The sequence below is a fragment of the Aplysia californica genome, unplaced genomic scaffold (genome assembly GCF_000002075.1).
Source record: "Aplysia californica isolate F4 #8 unplaced genomic scaffold, AplCal3.0 scaffold00004, whole genome shotgun sequence".
NCBI classification, from domain to species: domain Eukaryota; kingdom Metazoa; phylum Mollusca; class Gastropoda; order Aplysiida; family Aplysiidae; genus Aplysia; species Aplysia californica.
In genome coordinates, this window is record NW_004797274.1 from 1,103,487 (window position 1) to 1,129,297 (window position 25,811).

Here is a 25,811-nt window from a genome sequence, read left to right on the forward strand (position 1 = left end):
TTTTTTTTTTTTTTTTTTTCCGAAATATGCCAAAAAGTGACATCCTTTGTATGGGTTCTTGATGGTCTCATTACTTGAAAAAAAAATAAATAAACAAGGGAGACAAATTGGTTGTGGAAGAGGAAAAGACACTTAAATCCCTTCCCCATTAGACAGGCACTTGGCCAACACATACAGCTGCCATTATATTCTCTTTACAGAAGAAAAGGAAAGAAAATTGATTTTCTTAGGTTACTGATAACACACATTTTCTATTCTACACAAAACAAAACAAAAAGAAAGAAAAACCTTGCTGAAGCACAGGCTTCTCATTACAAAAAAAACTAAACAATACTCTGGACTACCAAACAACTGTAAACAAAAGTCTTGACCCACCCTCTGATCTCAAACAAAGAGAAGTCTCACCTATTCACAATATATTTAGCAGAAGTGGCTGAAGACGCAGGCAAAATTTTCTGATTCTGGAAACCACAAAACCTTGTCTTGATGAGAACACTTATTTCGGTGAAAAGAGATTTTTAAAAAAACAAAAAAACATGCACCATTGTTCAAGGTCACATATCAACTTAGATCCACGCCCCCCATGGCGTCATAAACAAATCTCGCTCTCGCCGTTTTCATGAAATTAACTCCTGGCCACTGACCAGTAAAAACTTGCCCGTGAGGAAACAGAAAGCAAGTCTCAGAACAGATTGGTCCACATAACACACTTAACACTAACCCAGGTACAGACTGACAAAATACTGTTTGCCGGCTGATCCAGATTGGAACCTATCCGATGCTCTGAAATGCTGCATTCCTGTGCTTTTCATCAATAGTCATCACTGTCCAAGGTAATTATTACAATATATACTATAAGAAAATTATGGATTTAAAAATTTAATTGTTATTGTCAGGATTCTACTGTGGTGCCACTGTACATCTTTCATTAACAAAGTTTTATCTTTAGGGTACATTACTGCTCGACAATAATCAGATGTCATTATACAAGGGCATTTTTTAAAACAAAACAGTAAACAGTAAATTTCTAAAAGCCAAGGCAACATCTTTTGAAAAACAAAAAAGGAAATGCTTAACAGGAACTCGGAGAAACAAGAAAAGCAAGTACATAAATCAAACAACCTTTAAATTAGAAACACAAGTTCAGAGTCGATTTTTTAAGTTTTGTAGGTAGGACAGTCTTTTAAAACAATAGTAAAGGCAATACAAAATTCCTCACGAGAGAGTAAAAATGTAATACAATAGGACCAACTAGTATCAGAAAAAGATAGGTCAGATAAATTCCGTTCACAGTCAATCTTTTCAGTCATTTCAATTCCATTCAAACTTCAAAAGACGAAATGCCAAAAAAAAAAAAACAAGAAAAAAAAAAAAGCAAACAGAACTCCAGCTAACACTCAATGTTGCATTACGAGCTACAAAATGCATATATATATATCTAAACATAACTGCAGTAGGCTGCAACAGTTTTCACCCCTTGCAGAGCTGACAAAGAGATGACGAAACAATTCTTTTGAAGAACAGGATGGAACAAGCATGGGTGTCACATTTTTCTAAAATGAGCAACTTAATTTAAAAATTCCTACTGTCTATCAACATAAAAATAATCGCACGAAAAAACTTTTAAAAACAAAACACACAAAAGAAATACCCATTTATTCTCTTAGCAATAATCTGCCTTGAAGTTTGAGAATGAAAATAATTACAAAAATGAACAGCCATCCCTCTCACTGGAATTTTGCTGGCACAGTAAAACCTTTCAATTAAATTCAATTAAATGCCACTTCAAATAAATATATTCCTCCAACTTATACTCATGGTACTGTTCACGTCAACTGGATGAGCCAGGCATACTATCAAACATTTATTTCCTAAAATGATGTCACACTTTCCTCTGTCTTACGAATCTGAATAGAAAACTGTCTTGAACATTTACCGGCGTGTGGAAAAAAGAGGTATCTGCTATATGTACAGTAAGGTTACACCACTCCAGTCAATCTCCTTCTCAACTTTTTTTTATCCACTCAAAGAAGAAATCTATACACAAAAACAAATCATATCAAAACAAGCAGTGGGCACAATCATGCAGACTCTAGGACATCAATAACACGGGTGATGCCATTAACATCAGTGCTGCCAAATGCCGTCTGAGGAAGAAATAAAGAAAAAACGAATGAATTTATAAAACAATAAACAAACAATCAAATGACCAAACGTCCACACACAAATTTCTGTTCTTATAAATTTTCTGTATTTAATATCTTTTCATGCAGATTACTAAAAAAAAGCAACAAATTTATAAAGTACGGCTGATGGTTTTGCTTTGATTCTTCAGGGTTCAGTCTTTATCACAATTAACATGTTATACATTACACAAATTTCAGACAATTCTTTTAAAATCTATGTTCATACTTAAGGTACCCTAAATGAAAAGAGGCATTCCCATGACTAATACATAACTACTAAATATCTTTAACAAGACAGACAGACATAAAGACAGGGAACCAAACAAAAATGCAACTATCTCGCGAAATAAGCAGCCTGGTTGTTTTTTTTGTCACAATACAAACTCCAAAGTATGCCTAAAATAAGTTCTCCTGTAATATTCAAAGGGTGGCAAATCACCCAGTCCCACAAAATCCCCTAGACTTAACAATTGTGTTTACTCTCCGCATCAACAAATTAAGAATCTGGCTTTGCCCCTTTTCAAAGGAAAATTCTTCCCCATTAACATGAGTAAACATGCCATCAGTTTGTTTCCTGAACTACAAATTAAAGAAAACTGTACACAACAGAGGCTCAACAGACAAACATCTCTCATTCTTACCGTGAGACTCATGAAGTTAAGGAATTTTTTCAGTATTTTAATCATTGGACCAAGATCACTGTTTGGAATGAGCTCTTTAAGCTTGTCAGCATACTCCTGGGGACATTGACAGCAACAAAAATATTCAAATAACAATGATTAAAAGCATACTACAATACAACAATATCCGTGCTGAAAACTTAAAACACTATTTCTAACTCAAAATCTCTGTTTTAACATAAATTATATATCTACATACACACATGACTGACATCTCCAAATGAAAGCACAGTGTTAAAATAAAGATCGCTCTCGTCTGGAGGGTGAAGTAGTCAGTCTTGGGATTATATAATCTGGGGTTCGATTCCCAAATTCTGTACATCCTTTAGACGACTGAGACAAAAGCAAAAGCACAATTGATTGTGATGGCAAAATAATTATAAGCAATACTCATTCTTATCCAACAGCCAGTTGCTCGTCTCACAATGACAAAGAGTTTATGCCCAATTTCTTGTTCTTAAAAGGACTATGGAAACAACTACTCATCTGACTTACAGATAGCCAGTTGAGAGGCTTAGTTCTTCAAGACTCAGAAAAGTGACTTAGCTCTGAAATAGCAATATTTTTTAGTTTCAATTTCCTATCCACAGGGACAAACCTTGTTATCCATGATGGTGGTTCCCAGCAAGAGTCCAGCATATGAAGCCACAATGCTGTTCTCCATGTGTTTTCCAGCTTTGTGGAGTGCTGTTGAGCAGGAAAAGAAAACTCTGTGTCAGACTGTTCATTTTATAACATAAGTGTTCAATAAACACCAGCTAAAGTCACGCCAGTCGTTTAACTAAATTTCTCCTCCAAAAGTTTCTTTTCAAGACAGCTGACTGAAATACTCTAAGAACCATAAACTACAGTTTTTCTGTTCTGTTTAAAAAATTCCTAAAACAAAACAAATTTGTATAAAGGAAACATTACTCTCAAGTCAAACAGAAATCATATGAAGAACTGCTGCTGAAAATTTCACAATCCAAGCGTCAAACCTATATTGAAAGAAAAGAAAAATGCGTTCCCACACAAAGCAATTCGTTTTACAAACTTAATTCATTGCACATATCTTAAGTATTTTGAGACATGATTTTTAAAAAGTGTCTGAGCATACACTCATAGGAGTACACTGCTTCAATTTCAAAAATATGTTACCTTTGGTGAATGTTTCCTCGTCGTCTTCCAGAATGCTCTGATTCCCCTCTTCTTCCACAATTTTGGACTCCGACTGTTTCTCCTTCTCCTTTTCCTTCTCCTGCTCCTCCTTCGCCTTCTTCAAGTTGCTGGTTATCCACTGAATGCCAGAGTCAGACTCCTTCCACTCGCCACTCTTATTGGGAGATTCGGCTGTAGAGGTGTCAGGGGCACCCTCAGTGTCTTCCTCCATCTCCCGGGCTGCCTCCTCTCTTTGGACAAACAACTACAAGCACAACGGGAGAAATTGTTAGAGCTTAGCATGATTTCTACAAACAAGCACACCAAAATTAATTTATTAAATATAAATTAAATAAATAAATGAGTAAAAACTAACAGTGTGACAAGAATATCATATATGTAATTCTACAAGCTGAAAAGTCTTTATGCAAAATGGGGACACTTCACAGAAACAAAAAGCACATAAACCTGAATTAAAACCCCATTTTTCATTATAGAAAAGCTTTACAATAAAACAAAACTGATTTTAAACAGAGAAAAGAAAAACATTTACTGGTCTTCCACGTCCACAACCTCTTAAAGTAAAATACCAAAAGAAAAAAAAGGGCAGAAATCGTATTCGAGCAACAGTAACAAAATCAGTCACCAAATTACCTGAACAACAGCATTGAACACATGCATCGTCTTTGCCTGAGCTTTCTCTGTATACTTCACTTGTGTGGTCATCTCCATCATTTTCTTGCGGTTAGCCACCTGGTTTTCCACAAGGTTGATCAGCAGACCCAAGCACTGGAAATGAATCGCGCTTTTACAAAGTATTTTACGGCACTTGCAACACAGTTATGTCATGTAAGTGTGAAAGATTAGAGACGTTACAAAAGAGTAACAAACACAAAAAAGAAGGAGACATAAGGACGATGGATATTTGATAGGAAAGAAGTAGCAAAGGAAGCAAATGTCTCTGTAAGCCACCCAATTTTCTGACAAAGTGCAGAACAAAGAAAACCTGTTCTGCTCCTTTAGTCACATGAAAAATCAACTCCAGGTGAAGGTTATTTTTACTTGAAATTGAAACAAATTTCCAACCCAACTCCCACAGAGTAAACATGGTCTACAGAACATTTGCATCCTCAGTATTAGTATTGCTAGCAACAACAAAAAAAGAGGAACTAACAAAAAATTTGAATCAGAAATATATGTGCTTTTTGACTTCATTAGGTAAACAAAATACCCATGTTAGACCAAGGAAAACAAGCCAACATTGCAAGGTACACAAGGGACATAACTCCGGCGCACTTGGTAGTTGCTGGTTATGCCCCTTTGAGTGGACATTGAAGACGTAAATGAACAGGTACTCTGAACAAGGGAACAAGAGCAGACGTTTTCCCACTCTCTAATATTGCTCAGAGCTACGCGGAACAAGGGAGCAAGGGCCAGCGTTTTCCCACTCTCTAATCGCTGAATCAGCCAACATATCTGGCTCCAAAGTGAGAACAAATTAAAAAATGAAAACCTGTATAGAGTTTTTCATTTTCACATGAGAAAAAGAGTATCTGAGCTCTTTTTTCTACTCGTTTTTTCCAGGGTTTGGACTGAATCTATTTCCGGGGGCATAAATATTATTCAGTCGCAACAAAAAATACCCATCACTTCAAAAGTATTTGGGAGTGGAAATCTTGATTTTGACATCAAAAGAAAGGAACATAAAAGGACAATTACAATATGAACAAAGCACATAGATTTTACAAAAGAAAAATATGGTGTTGACTGTCAATAAAAGAAAACCGTCAAAATTTGTTTATGAAAATAACAGTTTTTTCTACTCACTACAGAAGTACAATTGTTTATGTAGTTGCTGTTCATATATTCTGCATAGATGGGCAAAGTATGTTGATGGTTCACATTGCGACAGCTGAGATTATCTATGAAATTATCTCTGCTGGACTAAGATTCAGTGCTTTCAATGTGATGATTTACATGAAAACTGAAAACATAAGGATTAATTTGAGCCCAAATTCATTACAGTTAATGCCCATGTCTCGTAAGATAAGTCTCAATTTGCACCCACTCCTATTTTCACGACTGGATTTCAGTGCTTTCAAAAATACAAAACCCTGCTGAGCTCAAAAACTTGCAAACTACGATAAGGCATGCATGAAGATCCCAAACTTGTTCCTATGCATGCATATTCTTTGTACTTGAAACATGCACATAGCGAAATTTGTACATAACGGAAAGATTTCTGCATCCTGCTGATTGCTCTATTGTGCTTGCTACGCTGTATAGTAAACGTACCAAGATGGACAGATCAAAGCGCTGCTCCACTGGAATGCACCACTGAGTGCCAGTCAAACACCTCACGATGGCTTCCATCAGGGAAGTTTCTTCTGACTCTTTAAAGTTACCGAGCTCTGGAGAAAGAGAGAGAGAGAGAATGACCTCATTAAAAGTAATTAGAGGCACAGATACAAAACAAGAGTATCGAGCAAAGTTCATCCATTACCTTGCATTTGGATTTTATATTTTTTTATTCAAATTTTCATAACAAATTCAATAGCAAAGGGGTCACAATATGAAATACCTCTGAGCATTGGTTTTCAACCATGTACTTCATTGATATAGTCAAAATTGTCTAAGATGGCCACCCACTGTCAAGGAGAAAAGTTGTTGTCTTAGGACAGATGGACGTTTTACATAGTGTCATTATAAAGTAGAAAAAAAAATACAAGGGGGGAAAGGAATGGGATGTCGACCTTTGTCCGGGGGATTGTCTTATACAGCCGGCCGTTTAACAGGTTCGACCATCTTTGCTTTAAAAAAAAAAAAAATTTGTTCTATATAAATTATGGGACAATATTCAAACAGGTACATACTGCGTTCATGTGTAATGTTGAGCAGCACCCTCAGAACTGCCAGCATGCACGTGAGGATAGTGTATCCAGGCAGATCCTTCACAGCCTTGTCCTCCTCTGGATTTTCTAGCACTTTGTACTCGCCCATATGTCGTTGACACAAGCGCAGAGTTCTGATAAGCGATAGAAACAAAAAGGCACTGAACAAAAAGTAGACCTGCATGTGAGCCTCAACTAGATTGTCTGAAAATTTTGCGCACCCCCCCCCCCCCCTCCCCCCATAACTTATAACAGCTTTTAAATTGTGGGTGTCATAAAGGGAAGGACTTCCGGGTAACGAGCCACCACCCAAACAAACATAATAAAGAAGAGACCTAACCCTAACCCAAACCCTACCCCAAAAAAGAACCTGTAACGGCCCTCATGTAAAAAGGCCAGCACAAGTAAAAAAAAACAAAAAAGCACACTCCAAAACAAACAAGGAGCAAAATAATATTATGGCCTACATCGCTATAAAGAGTTTGATACAATAATACAAAAGAATTGGAATATATATGAATCCTCCATATAGATCTATTTATATTATAGATCTAGTGATCTAAATAAATTTTCTAGATCTAGATCTAGTAGAACAAGTGAATAGGAATAGGCCTTGAACGAGAAATCCGCATCCGATTTCAAACAGAGGGACTCAGCTGAGTCTAGATTAGATCTTTATTCTAAGTAAATAATTCATGCACCTGATAAAATGCGTTTTACCAACATTAATATTACAGCACAACCTAAAATAGGGTTTGACACAATAGAATTGGAATATGAATCCTCCATTGAGGTCTATAATGATCTATAAATCTAGATCTAGAGTAGAACAAGTGAGTCGGACTTGAAAGAATCCACACGATCTGAACAATCAGTAAACAAACGAAATTCAAAATGGCCGCTCGAGCACGAAACTGAAAGTAGATAACTTAGGTCGTCATATTTCGTATTCGTATTTCTACTCAGGTTCCGACAATTATGTCGGAAACGCCGACGTCAGCAGTCGGCACAAAAATGAAAGGGCCGACAAAGCCGACAGGAGAAAAAGGGGGCGCTGGCAGTCGGCCAGGCCTCACACTTCGCACATTGAATGGTACAGGTGGGCCTCGATTGTCGGATTTCAGACGATTGTCGGCAAACATGCAGGTCTAAAAAAGGAAAATCTTTTTTTTTTTCTTTTTAAACATCTTTTTACCATCACAAAGTTTTCCCCACAATTCAGGTACGAAGTACAAAATAAATAAAAGGACCTGGGCTATTCAAGGCCCACAGAGTAACTTCTCGGCTATTTATTCACACAAACTCACTCCTACCAACATATAATTACACCCCAAAACAAATAGATGCACATAAAACAAAACAACAAAAAAACACCGAAAACCCCCCCCAAAAAACATCCCATGTTATGACAGGCATGTACCATAACCAATGCAAAGCCAGTAAAATGTTTTCAAATACTAACCGGCTGCAGGATGATAACAAAGAGGCTTGTTTGTAAGAGATCAAGTAGTTCTGATTGTCTTCATTCTGTAAGCTTATCTGAAATAAGAGAAAACAATGCATTAATATATTATATCAAAAGGACAATGGTGTTTGTTTTAGCAAGAGTTTTACGGCACTTGCAACACAATAAGTTCATATAAGTGCTGAAGATTAGAGGTGTTACAAGAGAGTAACAAACACAACAACAAAAAAAGGAGGAGAGATCAGGATGACAGATGTTTGGTAGGAAAGAAGGAGCAAACCACACCAGAGCACCCGCCAACCACCTTCTGGGCATTGGTACAAACATGTTCTTTTACTATGAACACTTTTGAACTGCTTTGATTCACAAATTCATTGACCTTGTGGAAACATCAAAACAAACATAGTTTCCATTTCAACTAGTATACCGAGACAAACTGATTAAGTCATAAGCCCTATGCTGCTAAATAGTTTTAAGAAAGTAAAGAAAAATGACAGACAGTGAAACAATTCAGATCTAATAGATAATCATTTTTTTAAAATTAGCACAAATTATTCCCCAACTTAATGGACATCCAACAACTGCAAGACAAAACAAGCAAAACTTATTGAAGAAGTCTTCTTCCCGCTGCATATTTCTGTTCTTAACAAGCAGTACTTACATTTTCTAGCACACGCAAACACCTATCCAGTTTGCGGAGGATAGGCAAAACCTTGTAAATATCTTTTGACATATTCTCTGGAAGACTTTTCTCACATGCAGCCACTGAAACAACAAAGGAAAACTTAGAACTCATGTGGGATGAAAAGAAAAGTAATAATAATACTATTAATAAAATATCACTTTCCTGGTGTTTACAACTGCTGGCTACATTCAAATAGATTCAAAGTGGAAAACACTACTCATAACTTCAACATAATCAAGCCTAGAAAACATGCTTAACACTTTCTAAAGAAGGATCAAATGTTTGAGCAAGACAGAGAAGGACAGACACCATAATAAGTGCCAGCAGACTGGAAAAATTGCCAGAACTTTTACAAAAGTCATTACAAAAAAAGTGAGACATCATACACATCCATCAGTTGTCCCAGCATGTGAGACATGTATTTACTAAAGTCCTGTCTTGTTAGGCGAATGCGTGAGTGTACCTAACCTTTGTAATGTCTACTGCCATTGTTAACGACCAAGACAAATTTCTCCCTGTGAGATGAATAAAGTTTGTCATTGTCATTTAAGACATAGAGAGCTCTGAAAAAAGCCCTCTCTAGATCATGAACCAACCAAAGAAAAATTAACAATATCATACTTCCATAAACAAAAATGTAAACCAAAATTCACATTATAATTTTATTAAACGACATGACAAGCCATATTATTCCTTACACGTTCTTTGCAAGTATTGGAAGCTTTATGGATCTCTAATTTTTGTTTGTTTTTAAACCCAAAAGAATAATTTGACTCTCACTCTTAAACCATCACCTACCAGAGTCAACAATGTGATCTAATCCACCAACCGACCGCAACTCTTCTTTGAACCACTCCCCAGCCCTCCGAGAGGTTAAACTGAGAAGTGACTCCATAGCTAAGTTGCCAGTCTGAAAAAGAGACAGGGTAAACATTTTTAATTAAATAAAGCCAACCTTAAAACAAGATGTGAGTACCTGATCACTCATCAGCATCTCAGGTTAAAAACATTCCAACAGACAAAATAAAATGTTTCCTAAATAGTGGAGGAACAGAAGAGATCAGGGATACTTTCAGACCTTCAACTTTTTAACATCATTCCCACAAGCATAGAACAAAAAGCCCAATGGGTATTCAATTGATTTGCATACATGACATAACAGAAACTCTGAGAGGCCCAGAACAAAATTCGAGACAGAGCAAAGGCAAAATTAACGCCATTACACATCTATAGGAAACGTCTCATTGAACTGTTAAAATTATGTTGACCCTAAAAACTGTTAGCTTTCTTACTGAAAATGTGTTGAAGGGCTTGCCATAATTCAACTTGTATTACTTAAGCCAGAAATTGTTGGCACTCCACTCCAATGCTATTTTTAAGGCTGTTTTTTTGACAGACCAACCTATCCTACCACATTTAACACCACTGATACACAAACAAGTAAAAGAATTGCCATATATGGAAAAAAGCTTACCGATACAAAACCAAGGTCAATTTCTCTTGCATTTGTCTCCTGCTGAAGCTGCGCCAACAGCTCCTGAACACGTTGCTTTGTCTTTTCAAGCTCCCTCAAGCTGGAAGCATCCACCGAGGACTTGTCCGCAGCGTCCACTTCGTTGAGCCTCAGCATCAGATTGAGGCTCTCTTGGTCCAGGTCCATATTTAGGCGATCACGACTCAACATGAACATCATGGCGGAGGTACTCAAGGCGAGACTCTGGGAAAAAAACCCCAAGGATGTCAATAAGTCTAGACACTCTGATGAATATATATATAAATGAAGTCAATTTTTAAAACAATAAAACACATTGTTCATATGTATATTAAAGAATAATGTTGTAGTCGTTTATTAATATAATCTCTCAAATCAACAAGAGACAAAGATGAAGAAAACAACCGACACCACTTAATTATCTTCACATATTACTTACTGGATCAGTACAGGCATCGTGAAGCAAACTGAAAATTTTGGTAACAGTTCCATGAGCTCTGATATGCATACGGAATGCAGGCATAATACACTTGCCAGCAAGCTTTAGGCAACTGAAAAAGAAAAAGAAAACATGCCATGAACATGAGTATTACAGACGAGTCAGTGGATTAACATACAGGACTATGCAGAGTTAAATCACAATGTCACCCTCCTCCCCAGCAGAACAAATCAAGGCCAGTTCACCTGGCATAAACAAAGTTTCACAGAGTGAAAATAAATCTACAGCATCCACATAGTGTCATGGCATCAAAGTAATTCCTACCATGCAACACTTCTTTAACAGACATAAGAAATCTTAGAGTCACAAAACAGCTCTCCAGACTTGGCAATTCTAAAAGAAAAAAGTGTTCATGTTTTAGTACTTTTAAACTGACATCTAAAGAAGGGACACCACTAGAAATTAATTGAACACACACAAAAAAGTTACTTCTGTAAAGTTCCACAACAGGGTCTAAAGATGCAACTGATGCACAAGATGTCTTCTTCTACTCGAATTTCACTTAACAAAATTTTAACTTTTGCACTGATCAACGATTCACAGAGAGCAAAATCATACTTTGCTTAATGGACTCAATACTATATCACAAGACTGTCACAAAAAGTCCTGCAGACACAACCCAATATAAAGGATAAGATAACATTTAATTGATCCCCACAAAGAGAAATTTGCTGCAGCATGATTAATACATACAAGCACATGCTCACATCAACACACATATACTTATATACAAAGAACCACATAAACAAATAATCACTAGATGAACATACAAAATGATGTTACTCTAGCACAGATGACAATGACTGAATATCTTGCAGTGATGACGGTATGAATGAATCTTTATACCTGCTGATTCTTGCTTTAAGAAAATAAAACGTTTACTTTTAACAGATGATTGGTACTCTGAATTGGATGGGTGTTTGGTGCCAGCAGTGATCTTCTTTGCTGTTATCACAACACTGATACTGTAAAGCTCAAGGAAAGAGTGGAGTGAACTATCAATAACTTTAACAGCTCTCCTAAAAACTCTGCCCCAAATGCAACTGACGTTGTTTAGAAATTTTACCACCGTAACACAAAATTACGAAAGTAATTAAGCCAATGGATACACCCACCTAAGGCAACGGATAGAGGTGGACTTAGTGTCCTGCAGACTGTCCAGGAGGTAATCGACGTCGTCCATGAAATCCTGAGTCTCCCCCAGCTCCTGCACTTCATGAGTCTGCTTAACATTGTGGACAACGGTGTACAGCTGAAAAAGGAAGAGCGAATGGGAGGCATAAATTACATATTTAAAAAAAGTTTTAGTAAGAGTTTTGCGGCACTTGCAACGCAATAAGGTCATATAAGTGCCGAAGATTAGACAGTATGATTAGAAGTGTTGCAAGAGAGTAACAAACATAAAAAAGGAGGGGAGATAGAGACGATCTATTTTTTATAGGAAAGAAGGAGCAAACCACACCAGAGCACCCGCCAACCACCTAAACATATTTTGAAGCGTGGTATCAATCAAGAAGCTAAAAACAACAGAGGGTCAAACCTGAGAATACAAAACTGGCCATGGTCACATGACTTCAAAAATGAAGTCTTTGGTGTCGAGGTTGAGGGAGGTTAATGACGACCACTATGAACTAATCAAAATCAATGAAATTAAAAATTGAACCAAGATCAACAATTCAACCCACAAACTGCCAGGCCCAAAATTGCTTTGGGCTTTTTGGTAGGATAGGGTAACACAGAAGCTTTGGTAGTGAAAGGACTAAACGGACAGAGGATATAATCCAACTAAGCAAATTCACTAATCAAAGACCACTGTGACAGCATCAAAGGACGTTCATTTTTTAATTTGTGTATATTACTTTGTTATTTGTATGTGCTCATTTCGTAATAATGTGTGAGCATGCGCGTGTGATAAGCAAGTAGGAGTGTGCGTGTGTGCATGTGTTTGGCGTACATGTACATGTGAGTGGGAATATTGTTCCTAAAAACATTTATGTAAAGCGCCTAGAGCTGTGTTCACACGGGAGTGGGCGCTCTAGAAATTATCTTCATTATTATTATTACTATAAATGAATAGCAATAATTTCCATTCAACGATACACATGTATGTGCTAGTAAACTAATAAACACACAAACATTACAGAAACAAAAAGATAATTTTTCTTGGTCAACACGTAATTCATCTCACTCACTTCTTTGTGTGTCTTGCTGACTCGCAGCGACGTATACGCCTCATCAAACTTGGTCTCTGGCCAATGCACTTCTCTTTTCAACTGAGACTTATTCAAATTTTTCACCAGAACAATGTCGTCATCATCTGTCTTATTATTCCTTTTGCTGCCTTTGGGAACTGGTCCCTGTGATGAGAAAAAAATTTGAAAAATGAATGAGGGATGGGTTTACTTTTAATAAGAATTACAGCACTTGCAGCACAATTAGTGTCATACCCATACGCAGACCTAGAGAATGTGCTTGAGACTAGCAGAGAAAGCAAACAATCATCAATGCATAAATGCAATAACAGATCAACATAGGAGCACGAAGAAAATATATTTATTTTCTTTCATGCTATAGGTTAGTCAATTTTCCAGAACATTTCAGAACACAACAGCACATTAAGATTCAGATCTAGTCTTTCCAGGACTTCAGCCCATATATGAATACAAAAGTACAAGATTTTTTCTATGAATCATGAAGTATATTCTTTCAAACACTATACTTTTCATAGTTTTCATCGAGAAATAGTCATACCTCTGCTTTAACCACCACTTCTCCAAGACAATCATCGTACAAACGACCCCCCCCCCCCCACACACACACCCACACATTCCTTTTTTACATGACACTGGCCAAGACAACCACCTGTCTAGGACAGATTCTATTATTACTTTATGTAAGTAAATATTCTAACCCAAAAGACAGTTAGTTAAGTTAACAAGATAAGCAGTGTACAGCATAGTCACAGAACATGAAACTTACCTCTTTTTCTCCATCTCTTTCAGAATCATTGTTCCAAGACCGAGCATTGTATGTAGCTTTTGCTGGAGACTAAAGACAAAACAATATTTTCTTAAGCAAACACAAGTGTCTCATCAAAAAGAAAACAACAATAACAGATAATCAAATCATATCACTTCTTTGGACAAGACCAAAAAAAAAAAAGAAAAAGAAAAATACAGAATAAAACAAAGTATTTTAAAGAAACCTATAAAAGCCTTGAGCGTAGCAGAAACCTTCCATAGAAAACGTAAGAAACATTTTACATTTGTGTCCTGAAGGAAACCACATAAGATCTAAATATACAATTTATGCATTCCATACAGCAATGTTCAATACACAACAACAGAGTTAGAAATAACCAGAAAAAAGAAAGCAAAGGTTATTTTTATTTAAAATTTATATGCTATAGATCGAGACCAATAAAAAAAAAAAGAAAGAACAGTTAAATTATTAGCATTGAGAGAAGAAATACTAAATATAGTTTGGTATTGATTTTTAAGTCCCTTGCTAGATGTAAGCATACTGTAATGATTTAATTTAATCATAATCAGACAGCCACTGTAACAAAAAGTATGGATACCTTGCGGGCTTTGGTGCTGGGGGGAACTGAGCACTTAAGGACCTGTCCGGTGTGCAATGACGTTGTTGCCCAGGACAGGACAGGTAGGATTTAATTTAGTATAATTAACCTGAGACTTACAAACATTCGTCAAAATAATCAAAATGGTGCCATTTATTTGTGTGCTGATCTTGGCAACTTCAAATGGAAATGAACGAACTTAAATGCTGTTCCCTTCCTGGCCTGTCTAGGGATTAAAGGCGAAATGGCACTTTTGCAACATATGTGTACTTTTGTAAGATGACCTGCAGAACACTGTTTATGAATTTGAACTTCTGCCTAACCGGTAATTCACGAATGTCTATTATGCAAAAATTTTCTTAAGACTTCAGAAAAATCAAAAACTCAAGAAACAATAGAGGCAAAAACTTTCATCTTTAGCACGCCAAGGATTATGATTCAAGGTAGATATGATTTTAAGCCCACAATGTTAAGAATAAAACTTTAATTAAACCTTTGCAGTCCATGTACAATCACTGGCCTTGAGCAAAGGCAACTGTCATAGAATGAGTTACTGAATGAAAATGTACAGTATGTGAAGGAATGTAATTGTGCGGGATGCTTGAAAAAATTCATACAAGAAGGTACTGTTGTGAGTGCTTAAATTCGACAAGGATATGAAGGAAAAAAAGCTGTAACACTTTTTATACTCACAGTGCACATGAAACTTTTTTTTATGGCAAACAAAAAATGAGGAGGCCATCTGAAATATTTTTGCAGAGTATGGCGTGCACCTTATCACATATGCCTAGTAACAATCAGATTTTGTCTTTTATCCCATAACATGAAATAGGTGGCGCCAAAGCCTGACTGGGCCATGCACTAAGAAACCAATGTGGAAAAGACAAATGAAGTACATTACGTGGGACATTTTCATCTATAAAGGTCTCGAACATCTAATCCTCACTGAAAAAATAGAAGACAAAACAGGCAGGGGTAAATCAAGAACAACTTACTCTTAAGAGCATTTGAACAGACATGACAGAAAGACCAGGATAACAACATCATTTTGATAGAGTATCCAGGGAAAGAAATTAATGACCAGCCATGATTGCTGATGATGACCTCTAAATATTGATTTTGATACTAGTACTCTAATAAATGAATGGTACAAAGTGAAGATGCTTACCTTCTGAGGACTTCCACTAAAAATTTTCCTCTGTAAATCTGACCCAGATGACGACGACTTTTTACTCTTGAAAAATCTACGGACAGCTCCAACATTAGATGCCTCTTTCTGGCTGTTCTCCTCCGCTGTAGACTGACTATTGGATGGGGACTCCTGGGACTGAAAGTTTTCTGAACACTCTGACACATTATCTGGCTCAGTGGAATCAGATTCGTTGCCCTTTTCCATATTCCTGAGACGAGCAGCCAGAGACTCTCTGGCGGCTGCTGGATTGATAGGTTTTACGTTGGACGAATCGTCCTCAACGTCTCCTGCACCAATTTCACCACTGTCTGCACACTGTGATGAATCTTCTGGAGTGAAAGAGGGAGACTTTTCTTCAGCTTCACCAGTGTCCATACTTTCTTCTTCAAACGGCTCTTCCTCAATTTTTTCGTTATTTTCAGAGGCAACCTGCTCTGAGCTTTCGCTTTCAACAGCCTGATCACTGCTAGGCAATGGACTCTCCTCCAATTCATCTTTGAAAACTGGGGGTTTCAATTCGTCTTCCACCACTGGGGCAGGGGCAGGGGCACGAGATTTGAATATTCTATACCGTTTCCCGGTCTTCCCTGAGGACCCGTCGCCTTGAGAGTTATTATCACTAGATGCAGCCGAGGTAGTCGTCCCGGACTGAGCAGACCCCCAGTCAGCGTCAGAGGTTCTACCTCGTGTGCCGCGCTTCACTGGGGACACTGGGGAGGAGGAGGATGTGAGGCTGCTGGTGCTGCCGGGGGTGGAAGGAGAGCCTTCGACGTGTGCTGCAACACTAGGTGTGGCTTTCAGGCGAGCGCTGCTGCGAGTGGGCACAGCATCAGAGTTTGGCGTTGAGGACTCTGAGGCTTCACCGTTCCCATTCTCCCCGCTGACAACAGTTTCTTGGGAGGACGCAGAATCAGGAGCTACAGGAACAACAATGCCTTTAGTACTTTTAGCGTTCTTGGTAAAATATTTGGTTTGAACTTCTCCTTTCTCTAGTTGAGCTTTGGGCTTGCAAACAACAACCAAAGTGGTGCCCTGGTCTTCATTGGCCACTTCTTTCTTAGACACCACCATACTGTTGTTTAGGCCGCCTGTCGAGGTATCGGGTTTCCCTTTCAGCTGCTGAGCAGCATAGTTTCTCTTATATTCTTCTATCAAGTCAGGATCAGTCACAGTCAGAGGTTTTCTACCTCTCGGACCGCCCTTGCGCTTATAGCTAGACTTCCTGGGTGGGGGAGAATCCGGTTTGTCCACTGGGGTCACTACTTCACCAGAGTAAGTTTTCAGAGGATCCCTCTTGAACTGAACAGGGAAAATGTCATCATCATCATCTTCTTCCTTGTTCTTCATTTCCTTCTTAGGACTGAGGGTCGAAGGAAGAAAAACTTGCTCTCCTGAAGCAGTGACAGTGGTCTTTCCAACTTCCACAAACTGATCCATTATCACGGGTTTTTTGGGAGTCGTCCTTGAGTATGTGCGGAATGCTGGTGCCTTTGTCGTCTCTCTCTCTTCAGCATTTTTCTCAAAGTTGGCATTTCCCTCCCCTTTTACAACAATCCTTGATGCTGGAAGGCGAGTGGTCTGACGAATATCGGGGGGAGGTGCAGAGTCTTTTTTCGTTGGGCTCTTTCTCTTATCCTCTGTTTCAAAGCTGAAGGGGTCTTCACCTTTACTTTCGAGTTTCATTTTCTTCACTTCTGAAGCCCCATCCGCAGAACCTCTTAAAGGAATATAGTTGGCATTTCCCCATTTTGTGACGGACATGGCAGCTTTCACAGGAACAGTTTTGCTGTCCATTGCCTCATCAAATGCTCTACTGGCCACACTTTGCCTTGTGCGACTGTAAGTGCGGCCTTTAAATCGAGGGTGTGGTGGCTCCTCTTCACTCATTGTGTTTGCAGTCTGAAATGAGACATAAGAAACTGCATCAGGACAGGTGATCACTTATCATACAGAACACAAAAGCATACCTCTTTGTACAAATTACAATGTTAGAGATACAACACCAAAAAAAATGTAAAAGGACCTTCCGTAACCACTTAATTTTAGTCCCCATTTACCAGTTTTCAAACACAAGTGGTCTAAATAATAACAAAGGAAAGGATCGCCTGTTGGACTTAGAAAACACAAAGGTAAGACTCTGAAGTCTGAAAAAATCTTAAAGTTAAAGCCATGAGATCCTGGTACTTATGCAATTAAAAGAAAGACAGACAACAGCTTTGAAAATGAAATAAATATATAATATCTTTCTGAGACATGGCATGCTATTTGTATAAACTGAAAATTCTAATCCACACATGTAAGAGTACATAAAGAAACATAATTTAACAGTAACATTGTTGATCCACACTATACTGAAAGTTAATACTACACTTGACCATAATCTAAGTCATTATAATTTTCTCTTTTTCTAAATTTGCTGCCTTCAAATGACACTTGCAGGCGGTAGATTTCTCTACTTCTTGCCAAAAGTTTTGACACAAACTTAACCCTATCCGTACATCGTGTTTTACTATCGTATCCATACGACGTGGGGAACTCTGTGCCACCACTTTCCAAAGAGTAAATTTACTAGTTAATCCGATCCTTACGCTTTGCGTAGCAGTCTGTCAAAATAATTTTTTGAGAAATACTGAAAGTTTCAAAGAGACCTTCGTTCTAAAAGTATTCTAAAATGTGAAGAATACAACCTCGGGGGTACAAAATGACCCCAGGGCGTACGGATAGGGTTAAGATCAATATTAATAAGAACCTACAAGTACTAGAACTTGCTTTTACTATTTTAAAAAACAGGGGAACCTTCCAAATTTGTTTATTCTTTGGCAGTGAAAGAACTTCGGAACATCAAGTTTAAACAAAACAAAAAAATATTGGCCTTCATTTTGCCATTTAACTTAAGCTCTACAACCAACTGTAGGGACAAAAAAAAAAACGATGAGTAATCGAACATACAATAGAAAGTAAAAATAAGAAAGACAGAGAGACAGAGGTATGTCTAAATGAGTTCAATATTTTTCCTGCATTCAGATTTAATGCCTTTTACAGTTTCATAAAAGCAGTCATCATCATTGTAATAGAAAGTCACATCTCCATCCATTACAGTAGTCTTCGCCTAAATGAAAATGAATGCCATACAAAAGCACACTCCGCTCAAACACACGCTTTCATTATATGAGGGAGGTTTTTTATATTAAACTCTATATAATTTAGACGTACAAACGCACGTCGACAGGTAAAGCTCAACAAAGGGAAATTTTCGCTACTATCTGCATAGCCTGAGAAGGCAAGCCTTGACAACCGGTGAGACTGCCCCTCACACACAACAAAAAGAGTAATGGACAGTTTTCATACCTAACTTTCCAGAGACACATAGGTCTAGGACTGGTCAGGAGATATGTTGGGGTGTTGGGGGACTGAAATGTTTTTTTCAGGATGACTGTCAACCCGGCTTCTCAATTTTCCAGAGGGGCTCATCCGTTTTCAAGGGGCATGTTACATTTATAACAATGACAGTGCATGCTCCATTTATACATACACACATAAGTAGGTACATTACATTCAGTCAACAACACGTCAGCGTGGCACTGGGATACTGTGTGACTTACGTATATTTCAGTCTGTTCTTACTTATATTATTTATATATTTTCCACCCATCATATTCACCTCTATATAAACTATTTTAAAATGAATCTTGTCTTGAGCCCGAGAAAAGGCCTAGCACTAGAATATGGACTGTCAAGATTTAAATAATAAATGTGAAAAACAAAAATTATTGATCAAACTCAAAATAGAGTAATACCTTGAATGGCTCAAGTAGACCTATTATTCAGAGTGAGAGGTGTAAGAACTGTGGGAGGGCAAGATGCAGTGACACTGAAAATCTGCGAATCTTGAACAGAAAGCTAAAATATAATATAAATATAATTATAAAAGTACATGTAATTTAGTATCAGGAGAGAGAGAACGAGAGACAGAAAAAAGAGACAAAGAGAGACATAGAGAGAGAGGGGGGGCAAGAGAAAAGCATGCACTTGATGAGGTCTCACCTTTATAAAAAAAACAACCCAAAGACAAAGAAACAAACGTACTATCACCCATTCAATGAAACGCGAACCCTCGGCTTACAAGTTATTAGTACGACGGATCCCTATTCCTCACAAGGCCTGCACCAACACGAGCTTTGCTGTGCAGCGAGCTCTCGCAATAATCAAAATTCTAAATACTAAAATTCGCTTCCAAGTAGTTTTTGTCATCTGGTGTTGCCTTCAACCCCACCCCTCCCCCGACTGTATCTTTTTTTAAAAATCAATAATCCCACCATTCGGGAGCCCTGCCCTATATACTTCGCAGCACTCAGACTTTGACTGAACTTTGGCACCGGTACTCACAGTGTGATGCAAACGCACAGGTTCACTGACCGGTTACGATGGCAAGCCCAACAAGGCGCTTGTATAGCTTTCTTTTTTTCCGCAAGAGACAGCACAGGACAAATATTTATTTATTTTCATGGCGACACAGCGTTTGTAATGCACAACCTGCATGTTACAAATGTAGCGTTAACCAGACTGCTACCAACAAATTTCAAGAGGGTAACGAAAGCGAAAGTAGATCGAGCTTCGGGTATAACACACACTTCCGCTTGCCGCAATAGCCGCCCGTTTGCGTGAAACATACTCTCAGACCGGGAAAAGCCAAGTGGATATCACAATCGCCACCGCAAAAATGAACCCAAGGACGTTATCCAGTTTGGTTTTTCACAGGTTCGAGAAATTTTGTGTTTTCCCGGGCCATTTTACAGATTTCCTCAAATTCCCGGGTCTCTGCGATTTCTTTTAAATTCTCAGGGGATTTCCGGTCCCGGGGCCTGGCAGTCACCCTGTTATTAGGCTATTTTTCCAACTTTTGCGGAAAATTGGCTAAGATTTTGAAAATCACGAAAATGGCAAAAGTTGCGCTGAGGGTATTAAGTTGCCCGTGCAAGTTGCGGGTGCGAATATCTGAGGACAGATTAAGTGACAATGTTGTACCATGCAACGCACCCTCACTCATTCATCAACAACCAAGACCAATTCGTTGCGCCCGGCTACAATAATGGGTGATCTTGTAGTTCCGTTCGTTAAAGTCCACGATCCATTTGTTTACATCCAGAGAAGAAATCCGGAAGTCTTGATGCCCAAATAGGCAACACAAAGAACAGGGATGCAACTTAACTGCAAAACATCAAATTATGGTAAAATTCAACCCCCCCCATCCATATTTTTATTAGGTCAGGGGGGTAGCCCCCCTGAAACACCCCTACTCTTGACTCTAGGGGCCCAAACCGACAAATAATAATTGGGGGTGGGAACTGCCGAAAAAGCGCCATTCTTTGCTTGAATTTTTATTTTCTCTGGCTTCAGTGTTTCCTTCTAGTCTCACGCTTAGTTCACTCCTCAACAATTACCTGGCAATTCAGGGTCTCTGACGTTCAGCTTTGGACTTTTTAACGAACGAAACTACGAAATCACCCAATAATGACAATGAAGTCCTCAAATCAAACCTAGGCGGAAGTGGCTTTCCTCACCGGGGTGAGAATAAAAATACGATCGACCTCTCACCCTGGGTGAGACATGCCAGCGTTAGCTATTCTCATCCTTTTTTCAAACAAGACCTGTTTTTTCCTAATTTCGGAATACTGTCTTCTATCGGTGTGGATGATAAAATTGACAAAAGCAAAGAAAAAATGACGTTATAGCACAAAAGTAAGCTAATTTGACTGTCTACAAAGATGCTATGGCTATTTCACTATTCGAATCGAGCCTAACTAAGCGGGTCGCCATTTTGTTTTGCCCGGAAGTCCTCGCAAGATCTACTCCTCCTCTCTCTCTTTCTGAATACTGTCTATCGGTGTGGAAGAGCAAATTGACAAAAACAAAGACAAAAGTGACTTTAACTCTTATCCTGCGTCTGTGCTGAGAAGCGAATCTTATCAGCAACCACTTACGTCAGACGTTCTGGGCAGGTCGCCGGGGTCTCTCAGTGTGTACTGTGGGTGTACAGCGCGCGCTCCTGGAAACGTGTGATTTCGCCATGAATACCGTGGAAATGTGTTAATCGATTATGAAAATAACACTGTATCTTTCATAGCTTTCTATTTATAAAGTGTTACAAACACATGAATAACCCCCTCTCATAGGCTGATAAGACATTATGAGTAGTTACACCCGCGAATAACCTTTCTAGACGCTCTTGTTGTATATGAATGACCTGGGGTTCAAAAGGGGATAATATTTATATAAGTCAATTTCCAAATGTTTTGCACTCAAATTGTTTTTTGTACCTGCACAATGGTATTCAAAATTATCAAACAAGCTAATTTTTTATCAAGTAGAGATTCTAGTATCATTTCAAACAAAATCAAGTTCATTTGAAAGATTTTGTATAGAGAAAAAAGGAAGTCTTGTTTCCTGACTATCCTTTCGAGCTCCTCATGTCTAAGTGGGTCAATTTCTTTTAAAATTTCATTTGACGAACATCTAGAGCTACCAACATGGTGTGTTTTGAAAGAGACGTATGCCTCGGATACAAACCAACGCAGGCGGTTTTAGAAGAACCTATAAACGCACACAAACTCAAGCAGACTAGACGCACACACACTTGAGCTGCGTGAATGCGGATCTGACGTGGGACCAGAATTGAACGGGAGATGATGCTCAGGGGCCAGACTGATGTGAGACCAGAACGCAGGCGAGGTGCCGACTTACGCTTATCGGGTGACATAAACCCGGTCCCTGCAGGACGAGGGTTAAAACACAAAAGTAAATTAATTTGGTCGTCTACAAAGATGCTACGGCTACTCAACTTTCGAATCGAGCCAAACTAAGTGGGTCGCCATTTTGTTTTGCCTGGATGTTCTCACGCTACTCCTCTCTCTCTCTCTTTCTCTCTCGCTGCCCACAGACTAAGTTGCACGCTTTCAACAAAAGAACACTGGAACGTTTGTTCACGGCACAGAATTCAACACCTGTTATCAGTGGTTCACGGTGAACGCTACACTGGTTGGCCTAGGCTATTACGATGAGCGCACACCGGGTAAGAATAGCCAAATGGCTCGCCAGCTGCGCTATTCTCACCCATGCAGGGGATGCAGTTTCACTCAGGGTGATCTTAAACTTTAGCACGTTAAATCCTTCAATTGAGGACTTCCGAAACGAGCGACCACTATCAGATCTGGATCAAAATTCGGCGCTTTTTCGGTAGTTCCCACCCCGCAATTGTTCACGGGTTTTGGCCCCAAGAGTAGGGGGGTTACAAAAATAGGAAGGGGGGTTTCAGGGGGGCATGCCCCCCTGAATTTTACCACAATTTAATGTTTTGCTGTTGTTAGGTTTGATTCTTAGCTCACCGCGAATCAAACGTATAGATCTAGATCTAGAAGTAGGTCAGGCTCAAATAAGGGGGGTGGGAACTACCGAAAAAGCACCCAAAATTTTATGTCATCAAGATTATACTCAAATGGCTTCCAAAATCATGATGGAAGACTGAAAATCACGGTAAATTTTTACTTTCACTCCCGCACACAGATGCACTGTTTCAGGGGTCAAACTACTGTACTGTTTGCTGCAGATCACACATAAAGCCACTAAAACTGTCGCAAAGCAATTATTTTCAAGACAATTTCAAATCTAATTGTAAAATATCAAATTATGGGTAAAAACAGGGGGGCATGCCCCCCTGTAACCCTCCAGATTTTCTTTTACCCCAGTGGGGCAGGCCCCCCTGGAACCCCCTGATTGGTCCAAAGCATGTCTATCTCGGTTAAAAACAATCGAATATTTAAAAAAAAACTATTAATTTGCGACGGAAATGAAGTTGATATTCGTGTTCAGCGCATCAATATTTAGTGGAAAATAGACAACTGGTAGCTGAGTGTGAGACGGGAGGGAAAGTAAAAAAATACCAAAATCACTGTTATACGATCTGTTCATGACAAAATTACGGTAGTTTGCACATTTTTAGGCCCAGTTCAAAGTTTTAAAGGTCTGAGTCAGAGATTAGATCTAGACTAGATCTAGATCTAGATCTAGATGAAAGTGGCTATTCTCACCCGCCCGGAAGTTCTCGCAAGATCTACTCCTCCCCTCTTCTCTCTCTCTCTGTCTCTTTCTGAATACTGTCTATTGGTGTGGACGATCAAATTGACCAAAACAAAGTTAAAAATGATGTTATAACACAAAAGTAAATTAATTTGGTTGTCTATAAAGATGCTACGGCTATTTAACTTTTCGAATCGAGCCGAACTACGCGGGTCGCCATTTTGTTTTGTTCTCTCTCTCACTCTCTCTCTCTCCCCTGCCCACAGACAAAATTGTACGCTTTTAGTAGGCTACAAGTACAGTTGTAATGGAACGTTTGTTCACAGCACAGAATTCTACAATTTTTCTCTTATCACAGTGTAGAATTCTGTGGTTTAGGGTGAACGCAAAATTTGTTGACACGCGCACCAGGTGAGAATAGCCACAAGACCCGCCTGCACTATTCTCACCCCGGGTGAGAATAGAGGTGGCCGATCTAGATCTAGATCTAGAATCTAGTAGACGTAGACTTTGGCTTTGGGAATTTAATGTGCTAAAGTAAAAGATCGCCTCACTCAGCAGCGACTGTGACAGGTGAAAGAAGTGTCAATCCGATTATACACTGTACTACAAGCTACAGATTAGCTTTGTAACCTTGATTTTGACTTGAACTTTTAGTACACAAACAGCAGCAGTTGTTCAACAAACACTCGTCAAGATTCAGTTCATAATAGTAAGACAGAGGGGGTGACGCCAAGCTCAGAAATATACTTCATCTCAACAACTTTTATCTAAATTTTCTTATTATAAGTGGATTACTTTACTATCATGAGTAGCCAAATGCATGACACCTCTTTTCAGTGTGTTCATATTGAGAGCATCATGAAGCGCTAACAAGATTTCCACGCGAAACTGGCGAAAACGTCTGTACAAAGTTTGTTGATTTTGATACCGACTCTTCGTGTTTTGTTGTTCTCGGGAACAAAGGACAATGTCATTTGACTCTTGGACATTAAAACACACATCATAGATTTTCCAAAATATACCTGAAAATTCCGTTCATATGAAAAAGTTCAGAAAAATATAAAAAGCAGACTCCGTGAACTTCACGTTGTGAAGCAATCATGCAGTCGATGTTTTCGTTAGGAGGACCGCCATTTTTTTTCCTCAATGTGAGTTACTTCCCGTACGCATGCGCACAACGCTACGTAAGGTAAAGCTATGGCTTATTTGATTGCCGTTCACTTTCGAATGTTGTGTTTGATCAATGACAATTTACAAGGAACAGAAGAAATTTCTTTTGTAAAAATAATTTCAAATGGCAGTAATTCAAGAAAACTACTTTAAAGTATAAACCAAATTGCTTTTTAAAAGACTAGTATTGGTGAAAGAAGGGACATAAATCTTTTCGAGCCATGGAAAATACACAAAAAACATGGTTGCCTCCCCTATATAAAAACGCCAAAAATAATAATTTCCCGGGTTTGACTTAATTTTAAGATGCTCTTTTACACAGTGATGTGAGAACGGTGGCATTATTTTACAACCCTTTCAATTGTGAGGACTGTCTTAGTGTTTAATTTTTCTTTATTGTAGAGACACTTGAAGGAGGTTACAGTCTCATACGTTCTCTTATGATCCTACCATTTCTATACCCCACGATAGATTTAAACATTTATGGGTTCCTGTTACCCATCTTTTTGATCTGACTTCACGTATCGGCTTATACGCTCTCCCCCCCTGTATTTCCATAAAATTGGCATGGGATTCAGAATTTTCCATGGTAGACGAAATGAAACGAAATGTGTATCATTTCTCTTGATCTTGATGTGAGTATTCTGCCCAGGTCTCACCCCCAAGAAAGCACGTTTTGGCACATTTACGTTTTCATCTTGAAATCAAGATTCCGTTACACCAAACTTTCTTTGATAGTTTGCTCATGGTTGAGGGAT

The 25,811-nt window shown here is 38.6% G+C and overlaps 1 protein-coding gene across 2 annotated transcripts; it reads right to left on the bottom strand.

Moving 5' to 3' along the window:
* Positions 1-25,172, bottom strand: LOC101863784 (wings apart-like protein homolog). 2 transcript variants are annotated; one of them, XM_005089201.3, is made up of 17 exons: positions 24,906-25,172; positions 15,784-17,706; positions 14,015-14,083; positions 13,228-13,392; positions 12,151-12,287; positions 10,976-11,087; positions 10,519-10,761; positions 9,843-9,954; positions 9,021-9,124; positions 8,357-8,433; positions 6,877-7,028; positions 6,299-6,414; positions 4,658-4,792; positions 4,004-4,268; positions 3,465-3,553; positions 2,828-2,923; positions 1-2,147 (listed from the first exon to the last, which is right to left on the bottom strand). In XM_005089201.3, exons 2-17 carry the CDS (start codon positions 17,692-17,694, stop codon positions 2,082-2,084), a joined length of 3,849 nt encoding a protein of 1,282 aa, XP_005089258.1. In that variant the 5' UTR covers positions 17,695-17,706; positions 24,906-25,172; the 3' UTR covers positions 1-2,081. The 2 variants fall into 2 exon arrangements, with proteins under 2 accessions (XP_005089258.1, XP_012935148.1); XM_013079694.2 differs by lacking the exon at positions 24,906-25,172 and adding an exon at positions 19,605-19,648.
* Between the last annotated feature and the right edge of the window lie 639 nt (positions 25,173-25,811).